At 41.0% G+C, this 17,730-nt stretch overlaps 1 protein-coding gene across 1 annotated transcript in view; it reads left to right on the forward strand.

Annotated features, from left to right (window-relative positions):
- The first annotated feature begins 8,669 nt into the window (after window positions 1-8,669).
- The window catches only part of HEATR1 (HEAT repeat containing 1), a 33,741-nt gene continuing 24,680 nt past the window's right edge, over window positions 8,670-17,730 (forward strand). Inside the window, exons 1-11 of the mRNA XM_079333514.1 lie at window positions 8,670-8,757; window positions 8,968-9,145; window positions 10,644-10,860; window positions 11,763-11,904; window positions 12,415-12,516; window positions 13,414-13,554; window positions 14,109-14,320; window positions 15,434-15,567; window positions 16,291-16,399; window positions 16,748-16,858; window positions 17,302-17,419. Coding sequence (XP_079189640.1) covers window positions 9,004-9,145; window positions 10,644-10,860; window positions 11,763-11,904; window positions 12,415-12,516; window positions 13,414-13,554; window positions 14,109-14,320; window positions 15,434-15,567; window positions 16,291-16,399; window positions 16,748-16,858; window positions 17,302-17,419 — 1,428 coding nt within the window. The 5' untranslated portion in view covers window positions 8,670-8,757; window positions 8,968-9,003. The remainder of the gene's footprint in view (window positions 8,758-8,967; window positions 9,146-10,643; window positions 10,861-11,762; window positions 11,905-12,414; window positions 12,517-13,413; window positions 13,555-14,108; window positions 14,321-15,433; window positions 15,568-16,290; window positions 16,400-16,747; window positions 16,859-17,301; window positions 17,420-17,730) is intronic.

Raw genomic sequence — 17,730 nt, forward strand, 5'->3', positions numbered from 1 at the left:
AAGACAAATTCCATACTAAGAGCATTCATTATCCTAAAACTATCCATTGTATGGGGAAATGTAAGTATATACATTTTGGAGCATGTACCTCAGTTTTCTTTACACAGACCAGGAATAATACTAATACTGTGAAGTATAAGGAAGTGTGTGAAAATCAAATACCAGATAAATTTGGAATACTTGAAGTACAAATACTGTGATGACCAGAGTGGAAAACCATAAATTATATATTTAGGAACATGCTCTAACTCAGTGCAACTGACATTCACTGAATAAAGAAGAAAAACCATAATGCTGTTGAGCACTGCTTATGCATTACACTGAACAAAGCACAATTTCTGGGGGAAAAAAGTTTGTGACTATGCAAATAAAGTCTGCATTCTGATACATACAAAACAGTTTGGAAAACTTAACTCTGGCATAGTGCACCATTAATTAAATTGTGATCTTGATTTTTTTTAAGACAACTGCACTACAACTAATTATAAATAAAGTATAGATTAAGTAATTATAAATGGGTTCTGAATTGGAAGACAATTCATACACAACATCAAGGAAAGCACTAAAGGCTTCCAATGGAGCCCAGCAGTTGCATAATCCCTACAGCTTCTGCTCGAGAAATAACATCATGTCTTGCATCTCAGTTCTGTCTGTTGCAGTTCACACACAAGAGTTATTTAATGTGTTACAGTGACACAGACTGGACACATTTTTTTATTAAATTAGTTATAAATTGTTGAAAGTATTTTTTTGCCCCTCTACAAATTAAAACGAGCCACATACATCACCATACTGTTAAGAATCAGCAGGTAATACAAACCAAAGGGATCACACTGTAAGTAAAGTGAGAAAGATTCTGAAGTGCAACCTCTCCCATACAGTACTTGAGAGTATCACAGCAGGAAGTGTTCTGCCACCAGGCTTATTTTAAATAAGTGCCAGAAGGACCTAATTCTCAGTGCCCCACACTCCCCTTCACTACATGTTCAAGCCCAGGCTGCCTTCCTGGCCCCTACTAAGTGCCTGTCAAGCCTTGTGTAGAAACAGTACCCTCATCTCTGCATATCCAAGGAATTGCCTCTGATGTCACAGAGTCTCTAAGTCTCTCTCAAGTAGTTTCTCTGCAGAGAACTCCCTGATGTCCCCAATATGGACAGTGCAGGCAGAGTGTCAGAGAGTAAGAGACACAGTGGAGAAATCACTGACATACACTTGTCAGTAAGAGCTGTTAGCAGTTATCTAGAACATTGCCAGTTGTCACGACTACTTTATGCAAGGCTGCAAGGCACAGAGGCAGTAAGGCCACTATTTGAAATCTGAAAACATGATGCCTCTAGCAATCAGCAAATCTGGAGATACAGGCTTATTAGCAAAACTCAGATGCATACCCTCATCTACCACACTATTTCTTCTAATAGAAGGTTTTTTCCCCCAAGAATCCCCACAATACATAAGAGCATGACCAGTTTGCAATCCACAATGAAAGCAAATACAAAAGCGAAACATTTTTTAAATGGCATTGAAACACAGAGAAAAAAACTGGGGGATTTTTGTGACTGCAGATAGTCTGTGTGACTCAGTATCATGAAAATGCACTTTCTGACTCTTTATTGCTTTTAAAATAGAACAGTATTAAATATATCTCATATAAGTATGCACATATACATGCACAAACATTAAAAAATGTTCTGATTTTTGCAGTGTTTACAGTGCCACTGTCCCAGGAATTACATGAACACATAACTCATTCCTACACAAAAAATATGTAAAATAATTAAACTTTAGAACATGAATAAACAAAATATGTAATTGAATGTAATTGAACAGCAAATCTGGCACATAAATATTCTCTTCTGTGCTAGTGAATGTGGATCATACCTGTTTTCAGGAATTGTCATATAAAGCTGTGAGCTCATTGTAATTCAAATCATGTACCAGCTACAGAAAAGGTCCATGGACTGGCAGTGGACAAATGAAGAAATGAAAACAGCACAGCCTTCAGTGGCCAGCTTGGGAAAAAGGCTGAAATTTATATTTAGCGAACCCAGATAGGAATGACACCATATCTTCTTCAGGGAAAGAGCTGTGATACATCTTAATATTTTTTAAAAGACCCAGAAAGTGGCTGGCTGACAAGCAAATAGAGGTTTGAACAGCTACAGGTCAGGAATGGATGAGTGAGATCTGCTGCTGTTCCAACATCTGTCAACTGCTTGATTAACAGGCAACTGAAGGAAGTGATAGAAAGACTGTACACTGCAGTAAGAAAAGTGTGTTAAGCATATTCCCTATTGATCACTTCTTCCTCCTTCCCATCCTTCAGTTTATTGTCTCTTTTCCTGTTTACAGCCCTGCTGTGAATGATGAGACGTGTCTAGTACACAACACTTTCCTTATAGTTCATTACACCCAAGTCCCCAAAGGCCACATTGCTTCCACTTCAGTTACCAAGTTGTCCCAATGCATTAAACAATGTGACTCACAACTACCACACAGTAGATCTATAACACCTACTCTCTCAATAGATTGTCTGGCATAGGCTCCTTTTCATAATAATAAACAGTAAATTTACACACCCAGTATTGTAATCCCCAGGCTAAGAAACATCAGAGCATGACAAAGGACTATACATCCACAGCAATCATGAGAGACATTTTCCTACTTTTCATTGCAACTGTTATGCAGTCTCTATAATCCAACTTTCTAGCTGACTTTTTACACAAAAAAGTCACAATTCATCAAGCAGCTCAGCACTGAAAGGACAGCCTTTTTCTTCCACTGTTTACCTTCTCCATTTGTCTTCCTTACTCTCCCTGATGCTCCCAGGATGAACTTGACTACCTCAAATAGATACAAATGGATTTCCAAAGATAACTATTGCCTACTCTTTTCAAGATGATGCTTTCTCGGCATGGTTCTAGCTGAAGCTAGTTTGCTTATTTTGGGTTTATTTCTCCTTATATAGAATATATATTTTAAAGCTTCCTTTACAGCAATTTTGATTCAAAAGCCTTTAGTTCATGTTACCATATCAGACAGCTTTTAATACAGAAAAATCCGCAGAACAGCTTTTCTTTTATTATTAGATCTGGAATGCAGCTCAACATGAGAATTTATGACTAGGGGAAGCTACAATAGATTTTCAAGGAAATCCAGGAAAACATGATACTGCGTCCCCAGTAGTCAGTAAGTCAATGATGTGCTGAATGCACTACCTAGCAAGGAAACCTTTTCTAGCCCTTCAATTCAACTCAAGAATTATTCTCCATTCAGACCTGATCCGGCAGTGAGAACTGCAACTCCCTGTCACCTCAACCACCACTGAGTGGTGACAGCTGACCAAAACTCAACATGACCAAGCATTGTGTGCTCACAGCCCAAAAAGCCAACTGAATCCCTGGCTGCATCCAAAGCAGCATGGCCAGCAGAGCAAGGAAGGGGATTCTGCCCCTCTACACTGAACTTGTGAGACCTGGAGTGCTGCATCCAGCTCCAGTGCTCCCAACATAAGAACATGGAACTGTTGGAGCAAATCCAGAGAGGGTCACAAAGTCAGTAACAGGACTGGAGCACCTATTCTGAACACAGGCTGAGAGAGTTGGGGCTATTCAACCTGGAGAAGTCATGTGAAGAGCAAACAATAACTTTCCAGTATCTGAAGGAGGATACAGGGAAGCTGGAGAGGGACTCTTTGTTGAGAACTGTGACAATAGGACATGGGGAATGGCTTCAGACTGAAAGAAAGTAGATTTATATTAGATGTTAGGAAGAAAATATTTAATGTGAGGATGGTGAAGCACTGGAACAAGTTTCCCAGAGAAGTGGTAGATGCCTCAGTCTTGACAGTGTTCAAGGCCAGGTTGGAAGGTGCTCTGAATAATCTGGTCTAGTGAAAGGTGTCCCTGCCCATCGTGGGGAGGTTGGAACTAGGAAACCTGTAAGGCCCCTTCCAACTCAAACCACTCTGTGATTCTATGAATTATGCTTGATTGTGTCTGCCTCCAGTTACACCAGCAGCTACACCACACTTATACAGCTTCATGGACCTCACCAGAATTACCCCTGAGTTTCACTGATGCAAGTGTAAAAAGATCAAGCCCTTATAGGAGAAAGCAGACAGGGAAAACAAACCTTAACTCCCTCATTTTAGATCTGTGCATTGCTATAGGACAAAACAGCTCCCATCTCTTTGCTTCTAGAAAAAGCTCAGCCAAGGGAATAGTGGCCTCAAGGCCTTACCAAGGTGAAGGGTGACTGCTGCATTGTCACAGGGTACAGAAAAAACTAAAAAAGGAAAAAATACATTCATGCAGCCTAAAGAAAACAATAAAGCACTGTTCTTCCTGATAATCACAGAAACTCTATAAATTCAGAGACCACAGGTGTATTCTTATAAACGGTAATGTTCTAATAGGGAGCAGATATGTACATGAATCAAGAACACAGGACATGGATTAGCTCAGAGAAGCAGATTTAGCTGCACAGTCTCCCAAATGACAAAACTTCAGCATGCCTCCTAAAACCAACAGAAAACACAATATATTTTTTGATAATGAGATTACCTTGGGTGAACAAGTGTTCAAGCTACTGTTCTGAAACACAGATTGGCTTGCAGTTCAGTTAGCAGCCACATACCTACACTAAACACACAGATTTGTTAACACCTACTTTTGCTTAAAACATTAAAGAACTTCATATACTATGGAAAAAAACAACAATCTTTGCATATCTTAGAAAGGTTTTACTATTACTTCATTATGCTGCAATTAGATTGTATTTTAGATGCCAGGCACTTTCACATTCCCAACTAGAACACAGAACATACCAAGATTATTAGCAAGTGATGAGAAGCACAGGGAAGGTGGCTTTCTTCTGTCTCCTTCGGAATTTTTTATCATGGTGGCTCACTAGATTACAGAAGGTGCTGCAAGAAGGAAAAAAGAATCTTATTAGCAAATTGACTAATAACAATTTGAGAGTGCTTAAGAGCATTTAATACAAACTCTGTAATTTGGTATGTAAACAGTAAATTACATAGGTTGAACTCGATTCCTTCACATTTACTCTGACATATTACAATCAAACACTACTGAGCATTCCCCTTTTATATAATGAGATTCCTTTTTCCTCTACATGAAATCCCTCCCACCTCTTGCTTACAAATGAAACCAAACCAGAAGGATGCATTCCAGGAATGCAACTCACAGGAGTTTGCTCAGAGAGAATGAGATCTGGTCTGCATAAAACTTCTGAAGTGCACACAGTGTGATGAGGGTTCCTTAGTACTACTTCATTCTACGAATCTCTTTCTGCTGGGTTGCATTACTTACCAAGGTACATGAAGCTCTGCTCAATGCACATCTGATGAGGTGAGTTGGAAGAAAAGGAATATAAAGACTAGACCTCTATATAAAGGCATCCATTATAGTTTCTCCAGAAGTACCACAAACTTAGTGGTAGTACTCTGACAAAAGTAAAAAACTTTAAAAGTTTCATAGTGTCTGCCTTTCTCAATCAAGCCTTTTTCAAACATGCCCTAATGCTTACAAGTGAATAACTTCCAGAAAATGCTTGAAATAGATCACCTTTTCCCTAATTAAAAACTAGCATATGATAATTTATATTCTAAGACCCTACGAATTTTAATAGGCTATATATTATTTCAAATGTAGTTTGATGACTACTGCAGTCAAATGCAGCAGCCATCAGCAGAGGTGATCTCAGCTGCAGTGTGGCTATGAGAATTCCACCTACACAGACTATCTATGTGATGAGAAAATAAAGGGACTTCTTGAAACAGGTTTGGATTTCAGTTCAAAAACAGCAGCTCTTTAGAGTTCAGCATGGAGCAAATCTCTGTGAGGCTCACTTCAACATCAGATAATTATAATGCCAATTAAGCATATCTCCTAAAAGACTTCCTGAGCTAATATTTTTCCACAAAACACTTGTTTATAATCAAATCAACAACAAATATTTTTGCAGGTGTCTCTGCTCCTCCAGTTAACTTCCAAAGGAAATCCCAGCTTTATTCTGGAACCAAACAAAGATGGAACAGAAAGCATAAAGCTTTCTGTTAAAACTTTTGTCTTGCAGCTCTCTGTGGGAAAAACCAGAATGGGGCAGGAGTACTGCAAAACCTGAATACATTCCAGCATTTACAACTTCCAGTTCATCTTTCTGGCTAGAGCATTTAAATAATTAACCACATGCTACAAACAAACAAACAAGACTGGTTTTCTTGTTTTAGAAACAACTTTCTGCCCATTGTATATTTTCTAGATATTTTAATGTTTGGTATTTTTAGGCATGGAAACATGTATGTTTCTGCAGGTTTTTAGCTATGCTAAAAGTAAGGTGACATGATGTTTCATGAAAGAAAAGGATGCACAGAAGCCACAGGGAATATGAAAAAGTGCAATAAAATGGACCTCTTGGTTTGCACCACTCCCAGCCAGCTCCTTTGCTAGGTGATCAGAATCTCAAGTGTTTGAACTATCAGAAAAATAATATTAATTCCTGTTAAATCAGTTATATCCTCCAAACACTTTGACACTGTTTAGTGGTAGCGACTCTTACCAGCTCAGCAATTGCTGTCATTACATCCAGACCATACCATGTCAGAAGGAACGTGACACAGAGTTAACACACACTCTCTAACAAGGCACTGGTAAATATCATCAGGCACAGAGCAGGACATCCAGCTGCATTTCCTCCCTCTGCTGCCACACCTACAATGGTTTAACTTCACCCAAGCAAAGAAAAAACAGAGAGGAATAACAAAATGTTGAAATCAGGGGACACTCACAATGGATAAAATCAATCATTTAAATAATTCTCTGCAACCTCAGACCTTTATCAGCATTCTTTATTTCTACTGCATGTTAAATGATTGCCAAATACAGCAGCCTTACAAACAAATCTGTTACTTTTGCCATATCTATGATGCTTCTCAACAGTATATGTAAATAGTTTTATAGAGCTGGTGCTGGAATTGTTATCTTTAGTACCATTTTGTCCATCTGCTGACATCAGTTGGGATAAATTTTACTTCTGATTTTTGTGCCAGGCTTTTCTTGTTTTGTCAGAAGCCAGGTTCCCTTTATGGCTTTGTGCAACAGCTTCCAGGTGCAGAGACCTTGACTACAAAATTATGGGACACATCATGGGATTTAACGTTAGAAATTTATTTTTAATCAGAGGTTAACCAAATGTCGGATGAGCGGCTCAGTGAAGCCATGGAATTCCCACCCTTGGAGACATTCCAAACACAACTGGGCAAAACCATGAGCAAAATGCTCTAAGCTGGCCTTGCTCTGGGCTGAATCAGATGGCTTTTAGAGGACTCTTCCAGTCTACATGGTTCTGTGCAGCTGGGATCTAGCCCACACACATTACTGCAGCTTTCAATAACTTCTGCTCATGAGAGTCATGCACTTTCCCTAACATCACTCACTCCACATATGGAAAAATCCTGAGGTGGAACAACTCTAGTTGCTCTAGTTGTGCCATCTCTTCTCTGTGAAGAGATGCTTGGTGGATCCAAAAGCCCAGGCTGTTGTCTTGCTGGGCTCAGCACAAAGCCAGCAGCAGCCCTGCCACAGGCACCTGGCTGAGGTGTCTCCATCTCTCCATCGCTGCTGCCTTCACACCCTGGTCACTGCTGCAGAGCAGGAGGCTGGGCCCTGCCCCACACCTGCATGGTGCCTCCACAGGGACACTGCCCTCCAGGGACCTGCCTGGATGGTGAAACCACACCTTATGGCCACTATGGCTGCTTCCCTCACCAAAACCATCCACACGGCCACTACGGCTGCTTCCCTCACCAAAACCATCCACATGGCCACTACGGCTGCTTCCCTCAGACCATCCACATGGCCACTATGGCTACTTCCCTCACCAAAACCACCCACACGGCCACTATGGCTGCTTACCTCACCACAACCATCCACATGCCAGTATGGCTGCTTCCCTCAGACCACCCACACGGCCACTATGGCTGCTTCCCTCACACAGACCATCCACATGGCCATTATGGCCGCTCCTGGTGGTGGCATACTCAGCTGGATCATGGACTTGTTTGGGTTGGAAAAGCCGTCTAAGATGATTGTATCCAATCATTAACCCAACACTGCCAAGCCCACCACTAAACCATGTCCTTATATCCCACATCCACAAGTCTTCGAACCACCTCCAGGGATAGTGACTCCATCACTTCCCTTCAGTTTCAATGCCTTTCACCCGTACGGTGAAACAATGTTTCCTAATATCCAATTTGAAAAACACAACTCGATGCCGTTTTCTCGGTCCTGTCACTTGCTGCTTGAGGAAGAGGCCAACTCCCACCAGGCTGCCGTGCCCTTTCAGGAAGTTGTGGAGAAGGACAACACCCCCTGAGCCTCCTTTGCTCCAGGCTGAACACCCCCAGCTCCCTCATCTGCTCCTCACAGGACTTGCACTCCAGACCCTCCACCAGCTTTGTTGCCCTTCTCTGGATTCGCTCCAGCACCTTGTACTTGTACTGAATGGCACAGAAGTGGACACAGGATCTGACGATCCCTTCCCTGGTCCCTCTGGCCACGCTATCCCTGCCACAGCCCAGGGTGTCACGGCGCCCTGGACACGGAGCTGCCTCCCGTTCCGCTCCCGCCCCTTTCCCGGCCGGGCCGGGCACTTCCCGAGGCTCGGGAGCAGCCGCTTCCGGGTGAGCGGCGCGCGCAGCCCACGTGCGGCCCGGCGGGGAGCGGCGGGAGCCAGGTCGGTGTTGGGGACCGGGATCGGGACCGGGATCGGGACCGGGATCGGGACCGGGGCCGGGATCGCCGCAGGGACACGCGTCACGCCGGGCGCTGTCCCCCTTCCTCCGCGGCTGGGCCCGGCCCGGCCACGCGTGTGTGTGGGCCGGGAGGGGCGGCTGGCTGCGTGCGGCTGCTTCACCGGCCGGCCTGCCGCGCTTTTCCTCCCCAGTTTTCTCCGGAGGCGCATTCCCCCCAGCGCGGAGCCATGACGTCCCTGGCGGAGCAGCTGAAGCGGCTGGCGCTGCCCCAGAACGATCCCAGCCTCCTGGACCGCAGCGAGGTGGCATCGCTGCTCTTCACCTGCAAGGAAGCCGCCACTATTGACAGGGACACGTTTTTTGCCATCGGTGCGTTTTGGCTGCTTAGATGCCACTGGTTTAAAAAAAAAAAAACCTCCAAGAAACAGCTGGAGAAAGATAAATAGTAAAGGCAAACCCGAATTGAAAAAAAGCCTGAAGAATAGTTCAAAAAGCTGCCGGTTAGTCAGCATCACTCCAGCCCTTGGGAAAACCATGGAGCAGTGCCTCTACGAGCACGATTCTGGGTGAGGTGATGGGCAAGAGTCAGGGATTCCCAGGATGCTCAAGGACTGGAGAATTTTCCCAGTAAGGGAAAGTTGGTTAGAGGAATGTCTCTACTTCATTCGGTCTGGAGAGGAGAAGGCTTTGGATGGGTCTCATAGGAGCCTTTAAGGAAGCTCCCAGAAGATGCACCAGGCTATCCACAGAAGGACTGGAGTTGAAAAAATAGGGGTTAAAACTGGATAGAGGGAAAAACTTTGTCAGCGTGAGGACAGTCAAGCAGTTAACAAGATTGTCAGGAGAAATTGTGCCTTGGGGGGGAGGGGGGGAAAAGTGACTTTTTAAAAAACTCTGACAGGGTAATACCCTGAGCAACTTAGTCCAGTTTTGGAGACCCTTTTAACCCTGCTTTGAGAAGAGCCTGGGACTGGAAATCTCCCAGTGTGCCTTCTGACATGAATTCTGTTTTCATGAGAACATGCTGATGCTCTGCTCTTGGGTAACACTATGGTCACAAATAATGTGAAGTGGCGGTAGCCTTTGCTGTGTTGGGACACTTCAAATTCTTTATACTCTATCTCTTTCCATTTTTTGTATAAAATTTTATCCAGGAACACGTTACTCTTGAATAAAAAAGATGTTTTCTAGAACCAGGCAGATTGATACCATGTTTTCATTTTAAGTAACAGCATTGTAGCTATTTATCTTTGATGTAGCACAGCATGGTTTTTTGATTTCTTAAATAGTTACTCTAGAGCTGCTTGGCTGAGTTTGAGGGTGGAATTTTTATGGTCTCTTATCCAATATTGGACAGCAGGAAGATTTCCTTTTGACTATCTCTTCTCCAGGCTGAACAGTTCCTCCTTTTTCTTGTATGTTGTTTTCCAGTCCCTAGACCATCTCAGCATTCCTCTGCTGAACTCACATCCCAAAAAGTTTTTTTCTTCTACTGATGATCTCAAAATTGCACACAGGGCTCCAGCTGCAGCTCACAAATAGAAGGGACAGTTCCCTCAGCCTGCTGGCCATGCTCTCAGGGACAGCACAACCCAGGATGCTGCTGGCCTTCACTGCTACCAGAGCACTCTGCTGATAATTGCTAATGCTGTTTTTCTTTGTCATTTGAAAAATACTTCAGGTATATCAAAGATTTTGGTCTTAGGCCTCTTTGCTGCTTGTTTGGGTTTGCTTGGTGAGGATGACATATACCAGAATAGCAAAAAAGTTGGATATGCCAGTGAGGATTTAAGGGGGTAGGACTGGAGAACAAAAATTGTTGTATTTAAAGCATTCCTCACTTTTTTATTTTTTTTTCCCCCCACAGGGTGCACTGGCTTAGAAGAGCTGATGGGGATTGATCCTTCATTTGAAGAGTTCCAGTCCAGTTTGTTTAGTTCCACATCCAAAGGCCTTGAACGCAGTGTTCAGACTAAAGCAGTAAATCAGCAGCTGAATAAGAATATTTCATTGTTCCTCATTCACCTGTCCCCTTACTTTATGCTTAAGCCAGCCCAGAAGTGCCTTGAATGGCTGATTCAAAGGTAAACCACTGAATATCCTGTGTGTCAATACATAAGGCTGGAAATGCAAGGTTTTATTTTTGAATAAAATTTTGAATAATTTTACCTTTCACTTTCTGAAAATACAGATTAGAATGTTAATAATGTTTATTTGGGCTTAATCTTTATGGGTCCAGATGCTCTTGCCAATTAGATTTTTGTCTTTTGATAAATTTCTGTGATTATTTTGATCTGTCATGGTACTCTGTATAAAAGGAATTACTTCCTTGCCTGGCTTTCACCAAAGTTGCCCAGCCCTAGGCATCTTAGAGAGCACATAGAGAGGCACTTCTATATTGTGGCTTTAGAAGTGGTATTTGTAAAATACCCATTTTTCAATATTAACTCTGAACCATGAAGCCTAACTATTCTTATTTCAAGGTTTTGTAAGAAGGTGTGAAAAAAAACCAATGAGGTATTTCGTGATGTATCTATTTATATAAACTAACCTATACAAATGCAGAAAATGCAGTACTTCTTATCATGAAAGATTGTATCATTTTTCTGAAACATACTTCTTTGAGTCTGTTTTTCTGTACATGTGTTGTACTGAGGAGTTCATACTAGATTGTTGTAGTGTTTGGTATAATGTTGAAATCTGTGCAGAAGAAATTAAGATGATTTTTAATTGTACAGGGACTTAAAATTGTTGATAGTGAGGGGAAAATATGCTAGCACTGGTTCTTTCTTCTAGCATATACAGTCTGGTGGCCACCTTGAATTTCTGGACTAGGTGGACTGTAGATCTGAGTCAGTATGACAACCATGTCAGGTCTTGCTTAAAAGCAAGTAAACAAGGTGTTTTGAGAAGAATGTGAATGGGACTTTTTTTCTTTTTGGCTTCTAGATACTTTTTGACTACAAATATATGTTCTTTTCTTTAGATTTCACATTCATCTCTACAATCAAGACAGTTTGATTGGTTGTGTTCTGCCATATCATGAGACTAATCTATTTGTGAGAGTTATTCAGCTTTTAGATATAAAAAGCCCGACTCATAAGTGGCATTGGATGGATCCAATTCGGGTAAAGTATTTAAGAGATGCAAGATGGAAGGTTGAGGCACTTTATTTAATAATATCTTGGCTCTGCTTGTGACTGTGGTCCACCAATTTATGTGGTTAGTTGTAGAACTGTACTGAGAAGTTTAATTACAGGAATGGAGCCTGGATGCTGATATGTTGTTTCTGCTATCTTTCTTTAAAGTGAAGTTGATAGTAAAAAACTTTGACTGTAATTGCTCTGTGTTTTGGCTAAGTTAAAGCATGGTTTTAAGGTGTAAGTATTTGCTAGAAAGATACATCAATTGCTAAAATTTATGTTTATTTGCATGTAAGTTAAATGTAATTCTCTTAATCATCTGTCTTAATGCAGACACAAAACATTCTATAGCAGTGTGTGGAAATCCACTACTTATTTCAGTTTAAATGGTGTTAACTGATCAGTAGGATTAATTTGGAGATTATAGCAATTTTTATTTTCTGTGCTTCACTTTATTCTTAATGTTCTAATTTTACTTTTTTTCACTGTGTAAAGAAACCTGGAGTCCCATTGGCAAGAGGTACTGTCATTACACACTGCTACAAAGACCTGGATTTCATGGATTTCATCTGCAGGCTGGTGGCAAAATCTGTGAAGGTTGTTCATTTATTCTAGAGCATTGTTTGCTGTCACTTTGTCATCTCCATGTTTTTATAGTAGTGTGCTATTTCTTAATATTTTGAACTGTATATCAAAGAGTAAAATGAATCATTTTTCAGTAAGCAATATGAGGATTTATTGTATTATAATTTGTGAAGATGACAGTCTGTCAGAAGCTCTTATAGGAAATGGCTGAGAACCAATGAGCCATGACAAAACAATTTGGCCATACTGTATTATTTACTGTGTGGCCTCAGGGTACTTAATTGTCTACGTGTCTTTCATAAACTCATTCCTGCTGTTAGTTTGTAACTGTGCTCTGAATTTCTGTGTCTCTTCTGGGGGTTGTCATGAATGTTTTAAATGCACATCTTCAAATATGAATTTGAAATTGAGAATGTTAGAAAATGGGCAAATTATTTATGTTCTTTTCAGCTAATGTCTAGTAGAGGACTAGTTCTGTAGTCTCAGAAGGGTAAGATGTATGACAGGTCCAGTTATTTGGAGGATTGGGATGCGTCTGCTGTCAGACTAAGCAAAGCAGACACAGTAACAGAGTTTATTCACAGGTGTAGAAGGATGTGTTAAACATAACACCACTTAGCTTCTTGTCTGTCCAGCTCTGAGTGCTGAGCAGGACACCAAGTGATTTTGGCTACCTTATTCTAATTACCTTCATCAGCACCCATTTCCATCTGCCATGGCTGTGAGGAGGAGCAGTAACTTCTGGCAAGGGTTGCTGCTGTGAGAGGTGATGACTTCAGTTCTGCCAGCAGGAGATGCTGGAGCTTGCAGGCTGGAATTCTAAGATTTTGGGGATTTGAGGGAAGCCATAATATATGCATTTCCACTTGCCCTGATGTCGGAACAACCAATTTTTTTTCTGTGTTCCAGGTCTTTTCAGACTGTCCCGGCAACTCAGCTCAGCTGCGAGTTCTCCTTGTTTTTTATGCTTCCACCATTGTGTCAGCCCTTGGAGCTGCAGAGAAGATAACAGACACTATGGTCTCTCTGCTGCTCCCTTACATCCAAAAGGTAGGTGAAGCTCTGTTTCCCTCCTGTGTGATGAGGTGTACTGTGTTCTGCAGACATGAATCTGCAGGTAACATCCGAGAGAGACATTCTGTGTGGTATGTACTGTAACACTCAGCCTGATTTGAAACCTCAGGCAGGTGAGGATCCATGGAGAATAACCTCAGATGAGCAATTTAAGAACTGTTTTCTACTTTGCATGGGGAATGGAGCAGTGATAAATGGATACATGGTTTGAAGAATGTCTTTACTTTGAGATTTATCATGCTAAACAACAAGGAAATGGTGTCAGGTAGACAGCCTGCTTTAATATCCTCTCTTCCACGATTGTTGCTTTGTCAGCAAACAGTAGTAGTTAATAAATGTGTCATCTTTATCTGTGGAGCCTGCATGACAGCTTTTTCTTCTTGAAAGTTGAATTTATAGATACCTCACACATTAACACACGGAAAGAACATAGAAGGAGTCCATATATAAATACGGAATAAAATTATTTTTATGTTAATGTACTCTTGTGTTATTCTATGTTAAAAATACACCTTTATCTCTTTTTCTAGGGTTTGAAATCCTCTGTACAGGATTACAGAGCTGCAACATACATGATAATCTGCCAGATGACAGTAAAAGTGACAGTGGAGACTTCCTTGGTGCATTCCTTGATGGTACAGATAACCAAGACTTTATTGAAAGTGCCCTCATTAATCAGGGATGGGCTGGCTTGCTTGAACCTACTTCTGCAAACTCAGAAAGGAGATGAACTTGGGAAAAAGTAAGTCTACATGAATCAGATTTTCCTACTTTCTAAAATTTCAAACTGTGCCTTGATAATGTAAAATTTTTATATCCTCATCATTAAAAGGACACTTCCCTATCAGAAGTTTTGGCTGTTGACATTTCAAAGGGCTCACTAGTTCCTTTGGGCTACTTTGAAAATTTGTATGCTCACTGCAGCAAAGGAGTTCAGTGGTGCGAGCTGGTCATCTCTTGGTCCTTCTGCTACTTCTTTTAGTAAGGGATTGATGTCAATGTGCAGAACTGAATCCTGTCAAGTAAGAGGTTTTCTGGAGAATGCAAAGAAGTTTTGCCCCTTCCATGGGAGGGCTTTGAGTTGGTGTTGAGTTTAACACCTGAAGCATAAGTGCTTCCACACCATCACTGTTTGGTCTCACTCCAGGTGTATTCTCCTGGAGATTTGTGTGGTAGATTCCCATTTATCTATGCCCTTCCCTGGCACAGTTGGCTTGTGCTGGTAACATGCATTTGAACATAGTCTCACATGCTACAGGGAATTTGCTTACTAACAAATATTCCTATTTCAATAGGAAAAATCTTATGAAGGATAGAGTGATTAGCTTCCAGATACTTGAATGCTGTCATAGGTTAAAAAGTGCAGGTGTGGGGTTGATACATTTTGCAGCATCCAGCCACGTGGGTGTAAAAGGAGAAAGATGCGGCTTTGTGTTAGTCAAAAAGGAAATTGCTTCTCCTCAGAGGATCTGTCATTGCACAATTACTTCTCATCCATTTTGATGCTGCCAGGGGATAGATATGCTCCTTGCAGTGTGAGGATATTTCTTCATGTAATTCGTACAAATCTTCTTCCTTTTACTACCAGCTTTGCAAAAAACGTAGGTAGATTCACTGTACCATTGCAGCAGCTGCGCTCAACAGGATTGGCAGTACCCTCTTTTCTTCTTGGATATTAAATATGCCAATAAACATCTGGCATTAAGGAAGAGGAGCTCTTTGAATCTTTTCAGTGTTTGTTTACAAATACCTGATGCTGAAAGTTGAATCCTTGTGAAGTCTGCATGGTTTTGAAAGTGTTTGTAACTCAGATGAACATACATACTTTTCTTTTTTCTCCCTTTCAACTGTGCAGGCCGTTTACTTATCTGTGCAAAACCCCAGAACTGGTAGCACTTTTGCATAGCCTGTCAGCAGGCTATGATATCTCTCCTCTTCTCCGCTACCTGTTGCCTCACCTTGTTCATACCATCATGAAAAGTGATACAGGTAAGTTAGCACAGGTTCCTTGTTAAACTTGGATTAGCCTTAAGGACAGATAACTGTGGTCAGTGTTGCAGCTGTGTAATTGCTTCTTCCTTTAAAACTGTGCCAGTACCTCTGAAGACCTGATTGAGCTTTTGTGTGTTTGATTTTTGTCCTTCCATTTTTTCTTTTTTTTTTTTTTAAACTTTTTTTTTCTCTTAGAGGTGTATTGTAGTACACTTGGGTAGATTGCATGTACTCCATATGTCGTTTATTTAGGAGACAGCTGTGTTTACCCGGTGAATTAAATGTGCCTGGGAACAGTCTGGGGCAGTGAGGCTGGCTGGCACTCAGCTGTAGCCTGTGTCTGTGCTAGAGAGTCTATTTGCACTGTGGCACTGTATTGCTGAGTGATGACTGGGAAAACTCTTGTTAAAAAGGTCCAGATTCACACCAAGGAACGCTCTAGGGAAGTTGCTGGCACAGCTTTTAGCAGCAGCAGGTCTGGAACACACCAAAGTGCTCTTGAATTTATTGGCAGCAATACAGGCTTTGGCATTTTAATCACATTGGTATAAAGCATTGCTAATGGACCACAGAGAGTTAGTGCTGGTAATCAGTGAGCACTGTGATCTTCCAGTTGTGTGCTTGGTTCACCAGAGGATGATGCTTGTACAAGCTGTTTGCTTTAATCAGTGTGAAAGGGCTGTTCTCTAACTATTGTTCATCTTTTATGATTGTCCTTAGAGGAGCAAGAAGAATCTGAGGAGACAGAAAATAACACTTACATCAAGCATCTTCAAGCTATTCTTGAGAGTATACCACTGGAAAAGGATGTAGATTCCCTGTTGGCTTCGTGAGTTGACTTCACTACTTATTCTGTACTGCCATCACTTCTGGTGTAATAATAATAAAAGATTCCTGACAATGGCATTAGCATTAAATGAGCATGTTTTTCTGAGTTCATGAGTCAAGTCCAGACGTGGATTTTGAAATTTAAACATTCAGTAATCCAGAAGAGCCATTTATTTAGTGTTTGTGGGAGTAGTTGTGGGACAGAGTGAAACTTCAGGCCAGCTACAAATCTGTACTTGCAGTAAATAGTGTATATTAATCCTAATCTGTTAAGCACTGTGCTTTTTAACAGTAATGAAAAAGGTACCATGCAAAATATGGTTGCTTTTCCTTTTGTTTGTAATTTTAGGAAATTTCTTGAAGAGTTTATCTCCCGTGGTGCAGAGATTGAATCTAATCCCACCAAAATGGCTGCACTGAATCAAAAGATCCTTCCTCTTATCAGACTTCTTGAGATAAAGTAAGTTCAGTTTTTCTATGACAGACCCACATTCTGCAGAGCAGTGATAACAGTTATCATCTTAGATTATTTGGTGTAGTAAGCACAATAGTCTTGCTGAAATAAATACAAAAGAAATAACTGACTCCTAGTGTGTCCAAATTTTGTTTCACTGATCTGTCCTTACATATTTTGTTGTCACTGGAAGCAGACCTACTGGCTTTGTACAGCTCTTTACTTTGTAGCATGACCTTCTCTGCTCATCATGTATCCTAGTGGTTTGCATATCATTCATCTGTGGTAAGACATCATGGTTTATTGCCTTTGCAAAGCCACTTAAAAGTCTGGTTTGGATGAATGCGTGTGCATTCAGTTTTCTTGGTTTTCCCTGTTTTTTCTTTTGTAAATACATGTTTTTCTATAATCCTCTGCAGAAAGTATTGATGGTTTTTGTCTTTTGGCAGGTATCCTAAAGCCTTAGACTCTGTTTTGGAGAAGCACCTGGAAGATTGCACAGATGTGGCTGACCAAAATCTTTTTCATCAATTTATTTCTCTTTCATTAAGCTGTGGCAAGTACAAGGTAGGTAGGATTGTCATCCTAGCTCTTATATCGTTATACTCTCAGAAGGCTGATTTTTGGTAGAGTTCTGCTCTCTATTCCTCCTTATAAGCAAAATGTCTACCACTCCCACTAAAAAAAAAAAAAAAAACCCAAACCAAAAAAAAAAAAAAAAAAAAGCCCTAACTTGGTTAAATGTTTTCGAGGGGTGCGTGGTCAAAACTTGTAGTAATAAAAAAGCTAACAGGTCTTTTAAGTTTTTTTTTTATCATAAGGACTCATGAGTGTTTGCTTTTTTCCCTGGTTAAAATTTATACATTTCCACCTGCTCC

This window comes from Erithacus rubecula, assembly GCF_903797595.1.
Source record: "Erithacus rubecula genome assembly, chromosome: 2".
Lineage (NCBI taxonomy): Eukaryota > Metazoa > Chordata > Aves > Passeriformes > Muscicapidae > Erithacus > Erithacus rubecula.